Genomic DNA, 14,889 nt, shown 5'->3' with positions numbered 1-14,889 from the left:
TTATTATTATTATTATTATTATTATTATTATTATTATTATTATTATTATTATTATTATTATTATTATTATTATTTCCCATGAAAGTTATTGGTATTGTAAGGAGATGGAAAACTGGCAGTGCATACAGTAATGCAGATATTGGGGTGTACACCGTTTTGTTTTGGTTTTTTTGGAAAGCCATTTTAGCTGACCCTGTCCTTGTTTTTCTGCCTGTCTCCTTCCTGAGACCTGACCATTTGGGGTAGCTGATTTTCTGCAGAGATCTCTTGGTGAAGCAGAGATCTCTTGATGGTAAACAAAGAAACACTAAGTGACCAAAAGAGAGAAAGGAAAGCGGGTTGGAAAAAAAGAGAGATTGGGCTGATAATATGGAAGGCTGCATTCTGCTACAACATAAGCCAGGATTTGTCTTAAGCCAGCTATCTCAGTTTCATGGTCAAGCAAAGGAGTCTGTTCAGCCCTTTAAGTGGGTCTGACTCCAGCCCCAGTTACCTCCTGTCAGGCTAATCCAGGTGTAGGCAACCTTGGCTCTTTTATGACTCGTGGACTTCAACTCCCAGAATTCCTGAGCCAGCATGGCTCACTTTGGAAACCTCTCCCTTTCCCCTCAGCATAGCTGGCTCAGGAATTCTGGGAGTTGAAGTCCATGAGTCATAAAAGAGCCAAGGTTGCCTACCCCTGGGCTAATCAAAAGCCAAGTTAGCTGGAGATGGTGGGAGTTGTAATATAGCTCATCATGGCCTGTAGAGGTGCAGGTGCAGGGAGCAGGTGTGGAAGGGCAGACAGTTTCAGATCTTTTATGGCTTCCAAATGTTGCATCTTGAAGGGAATTAGCATAGTAACCTGAATCTCTCTCTTGCTGATAATATGGAAGCATTGCTTTGATTCTCCCTAATCTTTAAGCCTGGTGGCATAGCATCTTCCTTGGTTCCTGGCTTAAGTAGACAGGCACTGATTCGGTGAAGCATTCCTCAGACAAATCAGACTTCTCCAAAATGAGGACTAAAAGAAGCTTTGCTTCATCTCTTTGCATTTTTATACTTTCCCCTAGTTGATAACCATCCCGTTTATTAAGAACTGTCGGTTTATATACAGTTTTTATCCTAGATATGAAAATATGCACAAATCGGAGAAGCCTCCGACATTTGGAAGAGAACTTCAGTAACTGGAGTAAAAGTCAGGTATATAACTCACTAGTGAACTCTTTTTGGGGGGCTTAGAACTTCTTGTGTACTCTAGTACTATATAAGAAAACTTTTGTACGGGGTTGTGATTTGCCTGTCAAGTGCAAGGCACAGTCCTCTAAAATTTATGGCAGCTTTGACACAGGTTACTTAAGGTTTATTTCCTTCAAATATTGATTCAAGAAAGCCCGCAGGTTCTAAAGTCTTTCATGCATGGATCAAATTCAAGGGCACGTTATCCACCTCTGATGGTAAGATGGGTTACTGAGTAAGTAGCAGGTGATTAAGCCTGAGGACCTGCCAAGATGTTTGGAGAAAATAACTGGTGTAAAATGAGAACATGGCCTTCCTTCCCAAAGATTTTGGAAATCACTGCTATTTTCAAAAGGTGAACTTCTCCCCATTTTCTCCAATACCTGCTTCAGAGGAGGGGTATAAAAAAAGGCCTTAATTTCTTGTTTGTTAACTGATTCTCAATGAGGTCAATTTCTCTTGCCCTACCCCTGGTTCTGGGGCTGAAAGATGCCAGGAGCTCCTTTCCATAGTCAAGTTATATACAAGTTATGTCTTTATCACTCAGTAAACACACTGGTTTCAGAAAAAGCTTGAAAATTGCAAGACTTGGAAGCACAAATTGGAGAAGTTAATAATGTGCAGATCATTTTTCCCTTCTATTTCTTATTCTGATGCTTTGATAGGGAACCTAAATTAATATACTTTTGAAATGCATTGGTGACTGTTGTTACTTTTCCTTATAATTTGGAGTGCCCAATGAAGAGCTAATTTGCCACGTCTTCAGATCTGGGTACAAGCAGTGTTCCGTCTTCTTTCCTCATATTTCCTCGCTCAATTTCCCATGAATCTTTTAATAAATCTGGACAAGATTTAAGGAAGAAACAAGTTGAAAATCAATTAACAAATAGCGATTGTAGCAGATGCTATTTTTTTTTAAAAAAATGCTTCCTTTTTAAAAAGAAGAAATCAATTGGTATTTATTTCTGCTTGATAGAATGGTAGTAATGCTTAGAGAATATTTGCAGCCATTGTACCTCAATCTTCCAAGATGAAAAGATATAGATTTGTTTGATGGAACGTGCTACTTGCAAACAGTAGAATTAGAACAGAGGAAGGCAGAGTAATAAGCAACCTTGAGGATGAGATGGGTCTATTCCTAATTGGCCAATAAATCTGATTGTATTATTTCTGATGCTAATAATGGAGCAATTTGGGGGCCTTTTTAGGAACTGATTTGCTTTGGCTGTACAGTTTCTTGACATTTAATGGGATCGTAGCAAGAAGTAAACGTTGCCTGCATTGTCAACAGAGGCTGCATCTGTTCTCCAGATGAAGAGTCACCACTGAAAGATCGGATTCTGCTCCCTGGTGCCTCTTCATGTGGCCAGGTCACCTCACACTCTTATGGAAGCCTTACATCTCATGATTTAGTTGACCACAGAAGTCACCCAAAGCTGCATCTTGGTGTTACAGATGAGGAACAGATTGTGGTGGTGGTGGGGAGACAGGGAGCCACTATAGAGTAAACCTCAAGAATAGATTTGAGGACATATGGAAGTGTACAGGTTAGGCAAACCTTTGCAGACAAGTAATTTATGGGCTTGCAAACTGACCAGCTCTTTTATTTAATATGGCAGAAAATTTTAGAAGATTCCCAGAAGATAAAGTTCATGCTGCTTGAAGGAAATAATAGGATAGGGGCTGTCAGATCATTCATTTAAGATTCCCGTTTCTATTTCTGTTCATAAATCAATCAGTCCCATTGGACCAGAATTCATTGTTCTGTATACTGCACAAAACCAGACTACTGTAGTTTTGCTGGTTTTTTTTTAAAAAATAAAAGCTTGAAAAAATGCAGCTGCCACCAATGGAAACAAAAGAGTTTATATATCTGATTTCTGTACACTGAATGATGTCCCTTAGGGGAAAAAAAACAGGCTGGTGCATGCCTTTGTATCTTTACTGCAAGGCTTGCATACCCTCATAAATTCAGCTTTAGATGTGATTTAAAATTGCATGATTGATGATTCAAATAAATATTCACATTCTTACATCTATGGTGGCAACAGAAATTTGTGGTGGTGCATGTATAACCGTGCATGTGCAACCAATAACAGCCATATTTATATAACCAGTTCAAAGAAATACACATTTGTATCATCAATCATGCGGTATTTAATGAAGTACTATGTTTGCAGAAGATTACAATTCAAAAAGGAACTGTTTCTCCTTCTTGCTTATCTTCAGAGATTGCAGAAAGGCTGGCTGGCATTCACTAGAACAGTGTTTCTCAACCTTGACAATTTTAAGGCATGTGGACTTCTACTCCCAGAATTCCACAGCCAGCAATGCTGGCTGTGGAATTTTGGGAGTTGAAGTCCACATGCCTTAAAATTGTCAAGGTTGAGAAACACTGCACTAGAAGAAGGCAGTTTACAGGAGATCTACATTTCAATCCCTCTATTTCCCTGAAGGATGAAAAAATCAGATGCTGGTGTATTCTAGCAGTGGGGAACTTTGACCTCCTAAATGTTAGGTTACAGTTCTGTCATCCTTGACCACCAGCCTACTAGGGAAACGCCAATGAGAGTAGGAGTCCAGCAGCATCTGGAGTCTGTCATTCTTGTCCAGGTGTTCTTTTCCATGGTCAGGAGGGAGGAAATAAGTCACCCTTTGTGATTTGGGGCTCATTGGGTCTGTTGGTTTTAAGTTTCTAAAAAGTTTTTATTAATACCAGGAAAAAGATTTTTTGTTTGTTTGTTTTGCAATTTAGGTCCTCCAAAGCATTACACTATACCACAAGTAGAGAGATAAAATAGTTTCTTCAATTGCTGCCTTCTGGGGTGCTCAGATGGCTTCTCCAGGTTTGTGGAAGGTCATTTTTGTGATTGTTTGGAAAGATTCTTAGTCTGGTAATCCATGCATATAGTTGAAGTGGTGGAAGCATATTAAAATAAAAGTATTTTGAGAGTAGGTGGCTCAGCAAGATCCCTAGGTCCCATGTTTCTTTGAGTTTCAAAAAAAGGGATGTGTAAGGAAGCAGAGTTAATAAGACAGAGGAAGAATCACAAATATACATGTGGGTGAAAACTGTGTGGGATTTTCACTTCAGATTTGATGTGACACATTCCATGTTCTATTACGTGCCATCTAATATTTTTAGGTGCCATAAATGGAAAGGCCATAGTTCAGTGGTAGCACAATTGCTTTGCATGTAAAAGTCTACTTTAGTCCCTAGGTAGCATCTCCAGATTTTTTTGGGAAAATTTATGGAGAAACTGACCACCCTTGTAGATCAACCTTGAGCTTTCCAAATGTGTTGCACTTTAGCTCCCCTCAGCTCCACTCAGCAAGAAAATGTGGAGTTTGTTGTTTAAAAAGTCACTAGCTTGCCTGCCCCTGATTTGAATAATAATAGACTAGAGGGATCCTGGGGTGTGTGTGTGTCTGGTTCAGGATAAGACAACTTCCTTTGTTCCTATCAGACATCTCCTTTTCATACTGTAGTTTATGCTATATTTCTTGGCTAGCCAAGTCAAGGCAGCCATTTTGAAGAGTAAAGTCCTTTGAAGTAAGCCCAAGCAAAGTTTGCCAAGCCAACCAAAATTTTTATACCTATCAGTCCTGTGACAGCTCTGCTAATGATCTGACAATAATGGCAAAGGGCCAGTTGGTGAAATACCATTCTAACAGCACTGGATTTTCCCCCCTACCCCCACATCTCCCTGTGAAAGAATACTCTGCAACCTCCTAGCTAATTTTAAATGCTGATTTGACATAGATAAAAGATCTTAGAGGGCTTAACTGTTTCTCATTTGTCTAAACCCAGGAACTGGGAGTGGGTTGGGGAGTTCAGTTTCTTTTATATTTAGAACCTTGTAGGCTTCACCCTTTGCTGTGCTGAATTGGTAACACGGAATTTGTCAGTGGAAGTAGTACTGCTACTTCTGTCTTGAGTTTCATATTTCCTCCCTCTGGATTTTGTATATCGTTAGGTGGTACTTACCTCCTACAAATGTGTTTAATTGCTGGTTGAATTGATCACCCAATTGTAGAATCTGTTCGCTAGACGGTCCCATTCTTACAATTGGGTTGCATCAGTTTTATTCTGTAAACAAAGAGATGGAAACCCCGTGTTTTGCCAGCATTCCTTTGACTTTGGGCAGCGCACATCAATCCAGCCCTCAAGGTGGCATACATAACAGTCCCTCCTATTTTTCCTGCGCTGCAACTTCACTAGATAAATTGGGCTCTCTGTAATTGGGTTCTTCCCACTTTTTCTGTGTTCCTGTGGATTTTCCTCCCCCCCCCCATGCTTCATGGGGACTATCGGGCCTTGAGCCATTTGGAACCGGCTGCGAAAGTGGTGAGCATGCAGGCATCCCCACTTGCATGAGCAGCAGGTGAGTATATGTGTACTCCATTTGTGTGAGCAGCAGGAGCACGGGCCCGCAGGTCATGCAAATGGAGCTTTGTGTGTGCTCGTGCACTTGCCCACTGTTTGTGTGGAGCCATCCCCTCCCCCCCCCGAAAGATTGAGGAACTCTGGTTTAGACCATGACATCAACCACTGCATCGCCAAATACATGTTCGTTCTGAGAAGAGATTAGTGAGAGTTGTAATCCAACACATTTGAAGGATGCCAAATTAGGAAAATGTGGTCTCATCAGAATTCTCTTCTTTCATTTGCGCAGCCTTTCCCATGTACACGTTCTATCACATGGTCTGGGTTGTATTAGTTCTTTAGATCAGTGGTTCTCAACCTTTTTAATGCCGTGACCCCAACCGGTCGTAAGTCGAGGACTAAACTGGTCGTAAGTCGAGGACTAAACCGGTTGTAAGTCGAGGACTAAACCGGTCGTAAGTCGAGGACTACCCAACCGGTCGTAAGTCAAGAACTTTCCCTGCCCGGGAGCGCCGCGCATGCGTGGTTCCGCCCCCTGCGCCGGCCGAGGCGTAGCTGGCAAGCGGCAGAGACGGAGCAGGCCGACCACCAGCTGGCCCAGCCCAAGGGAGGCAAGGCACCCACCGGAAAAGGGGGAAAAAATGGCGGACAAAAAAAATGGCGGACAGCCTTGCTTGGCGACCCCCATGAAATGGTTAATCGACCCCAAATGGGGTCCCGACCCACAGGTTGAGAACCACTGCTTTAGATAAAGCCTCTTTCTATCTGAGATCAACTCCTGGTGCCTTCAGAGACATACAGTACTTATGTAGTTTTCTTAACTAAAGTACATTGGATTTGCTCTTGCTTTCTTCCACCATGTTTTCTCAATTCCCAGGGTAACCTTCAACTACTTCAGTTTTGCACAGGTCAAATAACAACAAATTCCAACTCTGCTTAACCTTTCCATAAGAAGCCACGATTGGCTAAGTGTTGCTGCTACTTAGCTGGATGATGTTTTCTGTTGTGCCTCTGTTATGCTAAATTTCTTTCTTTTTTTCTTCTGTTAGTGTGATTTTTTGTACTTTTTATCTTATACTTTCCTAAGAGACAGGAGATCTCGATCGTTTGTAAATAAGTACATGTAATACAACATTCCTACCAGGCTTGTCAGGAAAAATATTTTTATTTGAAAGACTGAATGGTAATACAGATCTTGATCTCCTTGGACATCCTTCATAAATACTTAAGAGTTTTAAGGTGTACTCTTGCCTTCCTTTGCCAGGAGCAAATCAAAGAATAGACTTGTCCATTTCCTAGTAAAGAATTATATTTTTAAAGCAATGCCACTTTAGAACATGTGGTGATAATTTGATTTTTAATGTATGCGTATAGCACATAAATTGGGAAGTTTGATGGTGCGAATTGCATAGACCGAGTTCAGTCAAGCAGAATCACTTCGCAGTAATACTTGCAATGTGACAATAGTTGAGCAGTTATTTTGGTGTTGTGACACTTAGGGTCCTAACCACAAGTACGAAACGCAACTTGAAGTAGCACATACTGTAGCTGACCTTGACTAATCTTGAAAAGCTGAACAGGATCAGATCTGGTTATTATTTGGAGAGAAGGCCACCAGAAAATCCTGAAATCGGGAAGTGGGAAGGTTTTTTTTTAAGCCTTAGAAAAAGACAGTTAATTCCCAGTAGCTGGTAAAAGGTGCCTTAGGACTGGTGCTGTGTGATCTTGCTTACCAACATGGCCACAGCATTTTCCAGCTGCAGCTTTGAGACTGTTTCAAAGATAGGCCTGTGGAGAACACCTCAGAGTGACCATACCTTACAATTATTAGGATAGGATCATTGAAGAGACTGGGATCCTGTGGAGTCCCTGATGCCAGGGGACCAAATCAAACGCATGCACATACACTCTCTCTGCTGAGTTTTAGGAGTGACCTGAGCAACTGTGGTATAGGACCTTGAATTCCCAACCCTCAAAACTGCCCCAACTAAATCCCATCAATAGTGAGGGAGCTAGCAAGATCCACGGAGGAGCATCCAAAAACTCATCTCTCGGGGTAATCCAGACAGGGATGTGCTCAATTGTCAGATCTGAAAATTGAAACATACAGGAATAATAATGTAAAGAATGAGGGACTTCTCAATTAATGTTTGAAATGTAGGTAGTATTTCTTTAAATGCATAGAACGGGCAGCTGTTAGCAGGTTCTTATGATGGTTGTTTGAGAACTGAAAGGGCAGGTAGTCTATGTATGTAAGTAAGTATGTATGTATGTATGTACGTATTTATGTATTAAATTTTATTTCTATAGTTGCCATCTCAGCATTCTATTCTGCTTCCTTGCAATTCCTTGATTCCCCTTTGCAGAAATGCAGAGTTCACAGCAGGTGGCAGCCCCATGCCAAAAGTGGATGTATCTCAAAAAAGCTAAGCAAAGCGTGATTGGACCTGGTTAGCATTTGGATAGGAGACCACCACCGCGAGATTCAGAAGATTAAGCTAGACTGGGAACGAAAAATAATCTCAGAAGGTGGCTGAATCGAACACTTCCATAATGCGTAGTCGCAAGGAATTCAGTTTGACTTAAGGGGGAGGCTTTCCCTAAAAAGACAGCCAATTTAGTTATAGTAGTTAAAGGCACTTGGTTAGAAACACGCAACACATTTCCTCTTATATTGCTGTGGGGGGGGGCAGGGAGAGTCAGGGGAAGTCCTACATTTTCCACTTTGCTAGTTTGGGTTTGAGCCAGTTGGGTGTGGTGTCATGGCACCAGACTAGAAACTGGGAGACCATGAATTCCAGCTCCTCCCTTGGGTGACCTTGGGCCAGTCATTCTTTCAGCCCTGGGTAGGAGGCAAGGGCAAGGCTGGAAAACCCTGCCAAGAAAAATCTCAGGGACTTGTCTAGGCACTCACCAGTCAACACTGACTCAGGGGGATTCTCCCCAGATTTTACCTAGAGGAGGAGGATTGGTCCAAGGCTGATAAACCAGTTGAAAACAAGCACAACACTGCTTTAGCTGTCTTGATCCTCATGTTCTTGGCAAATGCTAACAGAGTGAAGGATTGGAGAAGAAACCACCTGCCTTCCTTAACCATCTATTGATGTTTTTACAGGCAGCTTTTTTTTCTGATTTGTCAGATGCGTTTGGTAATTGAAGACACCATATTGAATAGGTGGAAGGAGTCCATTTTGAAAAGGGCTTTTGTGTGGGATTCGAATCTCTCCGCTCTTGGCTCGGGTCTGGATTTTTGGTTGTTAAAATGACCAGATTGACTGCAATTGCTTTTAGGATGCAGAAGTCGTAAGAATATACTCAAAACCCTCCTAGCACAAGCTTGGTTGTTCGGGGTGTACCAAGTAACCTGTAGCACCACCTGGTGGCAACCAATGAAAATTGAGCATCAGCTGCTCTGCAGGGACACCCATGAGTGCAGTTCACAAGAGTATTCAGGGGTTCTCAACCTTGGCAACTTTAAGACTTGTGGACTTCAACTCCCAGAATTCCTCAGCCAGCTTTGCTGGCTGAGGAATTCTGGGAGTTGAAGTCCACAAGTTGCCAAGGTTGAGAACCCCTGATCTAGTACAAAGTAAAGGAGATAACGTATAGTAACATTGTTTACTGATGTTTATACCCCGCTGGGGGTTCTTTTAAAATAAGGTTCCAAAAATTGCACCTCGTTTGGGGAACAAGCCCCAAGGATGCAGATGTGTTGTGTAGGTGTTAGCAGTACTGTCCTCACTAGACGTTCATTGAACAGTAGCGCAACCCCAAGATAAGGATGGTTGAGAGAGGTCGCGCAGGCGGTAGTCTGGGGAAGTAGACGGGAAATCCATTGAGATTATAGTGAGGCGCGACCCTCGTTTTGTTTGCCCAGACTGCGTTATGTAGGCGGCGTGTTGTGTAATCTCGTTTGTGAAGTGTTTGCAAAGCAAGCAGCTTTTTCAGCCCCCTCTCTTCGTGAGTTTGGAGCTTACCCAAAGTGCCTTGCAGCAGTCGCTTTGCATAGTGGGCGGTGCTACGACTGTGCACAGCGGGGAGGCGCTCTTACGCTTCGAAGCGCTACCTTTCGTTTTGTGAAGATCTTGCTTTGGCGCGCTTGCCTAGCGAGCGGGGGGGGGGGGAGAATTCATTCTTCACTTCCTCTTTAGGGTTGTTTAGACTGCATGCCTGTACGTGTCCTCGTTGGGTTTAGGACTTTGTTGATATTTTTTTTCTTTTTAGTTGAAGCCCTTAGGAATGTTACAAACCAGCTTTCTCCATACGGACGCAACCCTACATCATTAGACTGCAACTTCCACAAAGGAGGATTGTGGGAAGTGTAGTCCAGTGCCCTTGAAAGGCACAGGCGTGAGGAGGGCTGCCCTAGATGGGTAAGCTTCCTGTAGCACAGTGTTTCTCAACCTTGACAATTTTAAGGCATGTGGACTTCAACTCCCAGAATTCCACAGCCAGCATTGCTGGCTGTGGAATTCTGGGAGTTGAAGTCCACATGCCTTAAAATTGTCAAGGTTGAGAAACACTGCTGTAGCAGAAAAGTTCTGCAGGTAAATCCCTTCTGTGTTTGGAGTTTAGTGTGCTGCTGGAGGCTATTTATCTCTGAATTCTGCAGCAAGTACATTCTGGGAACTATATAAACTTGGTACTTAAAAGGTTTTCTAATATATTTATTAGGTTTGCTTCATTTCACGATGCTTCATGCAAACGCTTCTCCAGTCTGGTTCCTTGCAGGTCTGTTGTGGCTGCAAATCCAAGAGTGCCAAGCTTTGTAGTTAAAGAACATTTTGCAGGAGGGATAAAGGTTGTTTTAAAACTATAGTTTTGTAGAATTTAGGTTTTCTCTTTTTTTTTCTTTTGCTTTTAACTTAGTATTTTTAAAAAGTAATTTTGGGAAAGTTTACATCTTACCCTTCATGTGTAGCATAAGTTATTTTTTTCTGAGCCTTTAATTTAAATTTGAGGGGTTTTTTTTACATGTAAACCAATAGATTCATAGTAATTGTGTTAAAGGTGTCAAGAGTTGGAATAAGTTAAATGCAAATACTGCATTATTGGTCTCTCCTCCCCTCCACCTTGTTTGAAGTATGTATTTGAAGTATATATTCAAAATCCATAATTCATTTATTAAACTTATATGCTGCCCAATTTTCAATGACTCTAATTCTTTGGTTAGTCATATAAATGTACTGCCCACATAAGGATCCCCAAGACATCAATATGGCTTTCATAACGTCTTGAAAGATTATTAATAAAGAATGCTAACTGGATATTATTTTAAATAACATTCATTGAATATGAATACATTGTTTTATTGCTGCTATGGTACTACATGATATTTTCAAAATGTAGTAAGTTTGGTAAACATGTCAACAACATCAATTTATGCAATATTTGGCCCAGTTTTTTGTAACTGTTAATGTTAATTTGCTTACTAATAACTTCTAGGTTACAAAATAGTGCATCTTCAGTATAGTTTGATTTGCCATTTTATGTATTTCAAATAATGCGCCTCTCTCCTCATTTGCTTGTCTTAAACCAGTATTGGTAACTTTTATGGAAATTAATCTTTAAACTTGCAGCTGTTCTACTTATTTGCATTTTCCTGAGCTGTGGCTAGGTTTCCTGAATCATAACTAAGAAAAACCACAAACAAAATACACTACATAACCGGCTTTAATTACTCCACTCTTCTGTCAGGACTTACAATGTGGGTTAATTAATCCATACATAATAAACTACCAAGCTTAAAACTTCAATATTACTCTGAAATCCAGACTCCTTAACCTGCCATTTAAGTATATGGGAAGCAAGGACAGAATTAGCAAGAGAACATTTACTGTCCTGAGCAAAGTTGGGTAACTGACTAGAGGATTTACTCCAATAAAGGTGCATAGCATCAGAGGGGACATTGGTTTCTGCCCATCTTAATCATTGAATTGGGTGTATTTATTTCAATAGCAGTTGCCTAATTAGTCTTATCTACAACATTGGTTACCTAGAAGGTTGCATATTCACTGTTTCATATTCATGGTTTTTTCCCATATTCAGAGTTTGCCTGCATCTTTTTTACTCTTTTTTTGTTTGTTTTCAGGTTGTCCTGCTGGGCTTGGACATCTTATCTGCACTGGTGTCACGGCTTCAAGATAGATTTAAAGCTCAAATTGGCACAGGTGAGGTAACTGGAGCCAAGGGATAGGCTGCTCTATTAAACAGGGTGTACTGTCTTGGTAACTTTCCCACAAATTAGGTTTATTTCATGATGAAACGAAGGGTCATATGTGTGGGCCAGCTTGTTCTTAACTTGTTAGTTAGAATTAACAGCAACCTGCAATAATTTAAAAAATCAGGAACTTTGCCATTGATATGAAGATAGAAATTATTTTGCATTGTAATAGTGTTAGATTAAAAAACATAATTATTTTGCTTTTACAGTTTTCCCTGAGGAACAAGTTTGGTTCATACAATATACTAACCTAAAATGCAGTTAGATCACGGGTCTCAAACTGCCGGCCCACGGGCCGGATGCATTATAGCGAAACTGCGCCCACCCCAATGCCGGCAATAGCAAAAAGGTTGTGATACGCCACGACACGTCATGTGACATTGCGAGTTTGACACCCCTGAGTTAGATGGTTCAGGATGCAGTGGGAATCCAACTTTAATATCACAACGTGTTTTAGCACATTGTGTGAAATAGGCCACTATGTTAAGCCATAATATGGCTTGCTTATTTGGCTAAATATGTCATAAGCATACAGCAATTGTATGAACCCCGATTTAGGATTTAGTGGGTGGTGTGAACTCAGCAACAAAAAGTGTGCCCTAGCGTTTGCAGTCCAAAGCTTGATGATTCTGTTTTATGGCATCACATTATAATAATAAATATATTTATACCTGCTTCTATCTGCATTGTTGGGGCAAGGAGAAGAAGGAAAGAGACTCTTTCTTGCAGAGTGTGCAAAACATTATAAAAAATATGGGCACGCTGTCGATTGGGAAAAAAGATGGAAAAGAAATTAAGTTTGTAATCAAAGAATCCAGCTAAAAATCCAGGCTCATATTCTCTTTTCAAACTTTTTTTTGTCTCATAGTTTAGAGGTTAACTCTTTGTACGTCATTTTTAAAGTAGAGATGATTATATCCTGAATGCTATAAGCACTTGAATGAAATTATAGACTCGGCACCAATCACGCTAATGCTAGTTTTCAGCTGATTGGATAATATACCTTTGAGCTTTGTACAGGACATTGGGAAGTCATGAAGAGTCAGTCTGGTGTAGTGCAGGGGTGTCCAACTCGCCGCATCATGCGAACGTGTTGTGACGTATCGCAACTTTTTTCCCCTTGCTGGAGCTGGGGTGGGCATGGCTTCTGCATGACGCATCTGGCCCGCGAGCCGGCAGTTTGACACCCCTGGTGTAGTGGTTAAGGTGCTGCCCTAGAAAACAGAAGATTGTGAGTTCTAATCCTACCTTAGCTGTGACAACCAGCGCTCTCTGCACAACCCACCTCACATGGTTCTTGTTGTAAGGAAAATAGGAGGAAAAGGTGGCATTTGATATGTTCTCTGCCCTGAGTTACTTATAAAAATAATAAAGACAGGATAAAAAAAATCTTAAAAAAGTTAGTACCTGTGAAAGATTCTCATATATGTGTGATGATACTGAATTATTATTTATATTTACAGTAGAGATTGCTGAACCTTTAAGGACTCTTGCACCTAAGATACATAAATATACAATCAAGTAAAAGTGTAAAATAAGTGTTCACAAACTAATAAAAGCATAGAATAAAATAAAGCTTATTAAATCAAAATGCCTTCTGAAAAAGCTCAGAAAGCAGTCAGGTGGGCATAAAAAAGGAGCATTTCTCCTTACTAATAGTTTCTCGAAGGTAGGCTGAACTAGTCAGGGCAATTCCAATGAGTGAATCTACTCATGCGAATAATTAGCAGTGAGTTATTTAGGGTTTTAAAAGTTAATGCCAGCACTTTAAATTGTACCCTGGAGCCTATTAGCAACCAACGCAGGTCCCACAACATTGGGTATAATGTATTCCCACTGGCAAACACTGGTCAGCATACAGGCTACTGCACTCTGAACTAATTGCATTCTTCCGTGTGATCTTCAGAGACAGCCCCAGGTACTGTGTGCTTCAGTAATCTGAACAAGTGGTGAAAATGAGGACATGAGCCACTGTAGCAAAATCTTACAACCCCAGCTAGGGTCACAATTGATGCACCAGCAGAAGCTGGAAAAACACACCTGCCCCTCCCCCTCTGAACCATAGCCTCCAAACTGCTATTGTAGCAGGATCCATGAGTCCCAAAGAGTCTCGTGTCACTAATTAACGTTAATGTAAATGTGACTGGTTGCCAAGTGCCTAAAGTGCAGTCACATGACTGCTGGTGTGTGTGTGTGGCAATCGTAACTTTGAGGATGGGTTGTAAGTAACTTTTGGGGGGTTCAAATGATTGTTAAGTGACTGGTCATTAAGCAAAGTCTACTTGTATTGGATAGTTTACAGGCAGCAGCCATTAATACAGTGCATGAAAATAAATACGATTGGACATACTTGGAAAGCTTGCAGCATATACAAGCATCATAATGGCAGGGCAGCCTTTTTCACAGCCTGTGTCTGTTTCTTCTTCTATAAGAGCAGCTTACAAAACACCGCCCGAGGCATTTGGGTAGACATATTTTAGTGTTGATCTGAAATGCCAACTCTTGTTTTTCTGAATCCTCTTTTGTGATTGCCTTTCTTTTTGTCTCCAGTGTTACCTAGTCTAATTGACAGACTGGGAGATTCAAAAGACTCCGTACGAGAGCAGGATCAGGCCCTGCTGTTAAAAATCATGGAGCAAGCTGCTAGTCCCCAGGTGAGTTCTTGGAAATGTACAGCAGTCAGGGAAACCTATGGTACCTCTTCCAAGAAAACCTTTCACAAGAGGGTTCAATTCGTATTGGACAACTCTATTGTTCAAATAGGATGGGTGCTGTGTATCTATCAAAAGCATACAGGTCGAAGAAGTACTGTAGCAGCAAAATTGTCCTCAGTACTTTGGGAAGCCAGCAGAATAGTAGCAGGATTTATATAAGTGCAGAAAATATCCTTAATTGAAGTGACCAAGAACATAATCTAGAATCTTTTTAATGATGTGATAAAGCTGGAGCATATAGCTAACCTGTGTGTTTGTTCAGAGTATTTGTGCTCCTTTTTTTAAATCAAAGTAAACCGGAATTGAAGCATACTTTTTGTAGGTACCAAAACAGGCACAGAGGAATG

General features: G+C 41.0%; 1 protein-coding gene and 1 non-coding gene across 2 annotated transcripts in view; one reads left to right on the top strand and one right to left on the bottom strand.

Annotated features, from left to right (window-relative positions):
• The window catches only part of LOC107299782 (CLIP-associating protein 1-like), a gene marked incomplete at its 3' end in the record, with an annotated part of 40,777 nt that overhangs the window by 12,785 nt on the left and 13,103 nt on the right, over positions 1–14,889 (top strand). The window contains exons 2-3 of the mRNA XM_015829120.1: positions 11,697–11,775; positions 14,379–14,482. Of these exons, the coding sequence (XP_015684606.1) occupies positions 11,697–11,775; positions 14,379–14,482 (183 nt within the window). The remainder of the gene's footprint in view (positions 1–11,696; positions 11,776–14,378; positions 14,483–14,889) is intronic.
• Positions 9,265–9,391, bottom strand: LOC114923634. The gene has a single exon (XR_003810680.1). It is a non-coding gene; the product is annotated as a U4atac minor spliceosomal RNA (small nuclear RNA).

The sequence above is a fragment of the Protobothrops mucrosquamatus genome, unplaced genomic scaffold, assembly GCF_001527695.2.
Source record: "Protobothrops mucrosquamatus isolate PMUCROS unplaced genomic scaffold, P.Mucros_1.0 scaffold5455, whole genome shotgun sequence".
In the NCBI taxonomy this organism is placed as follows: Eukaryota; Metazoa; Chordata; class Lepidosauria; order Squamata; family Viperidae; genus Protobothrops; species Protobothrops mucrosquamatus.
This window is presented reverse-complemented; position numbering and strand designations above follow the sequence as displayed.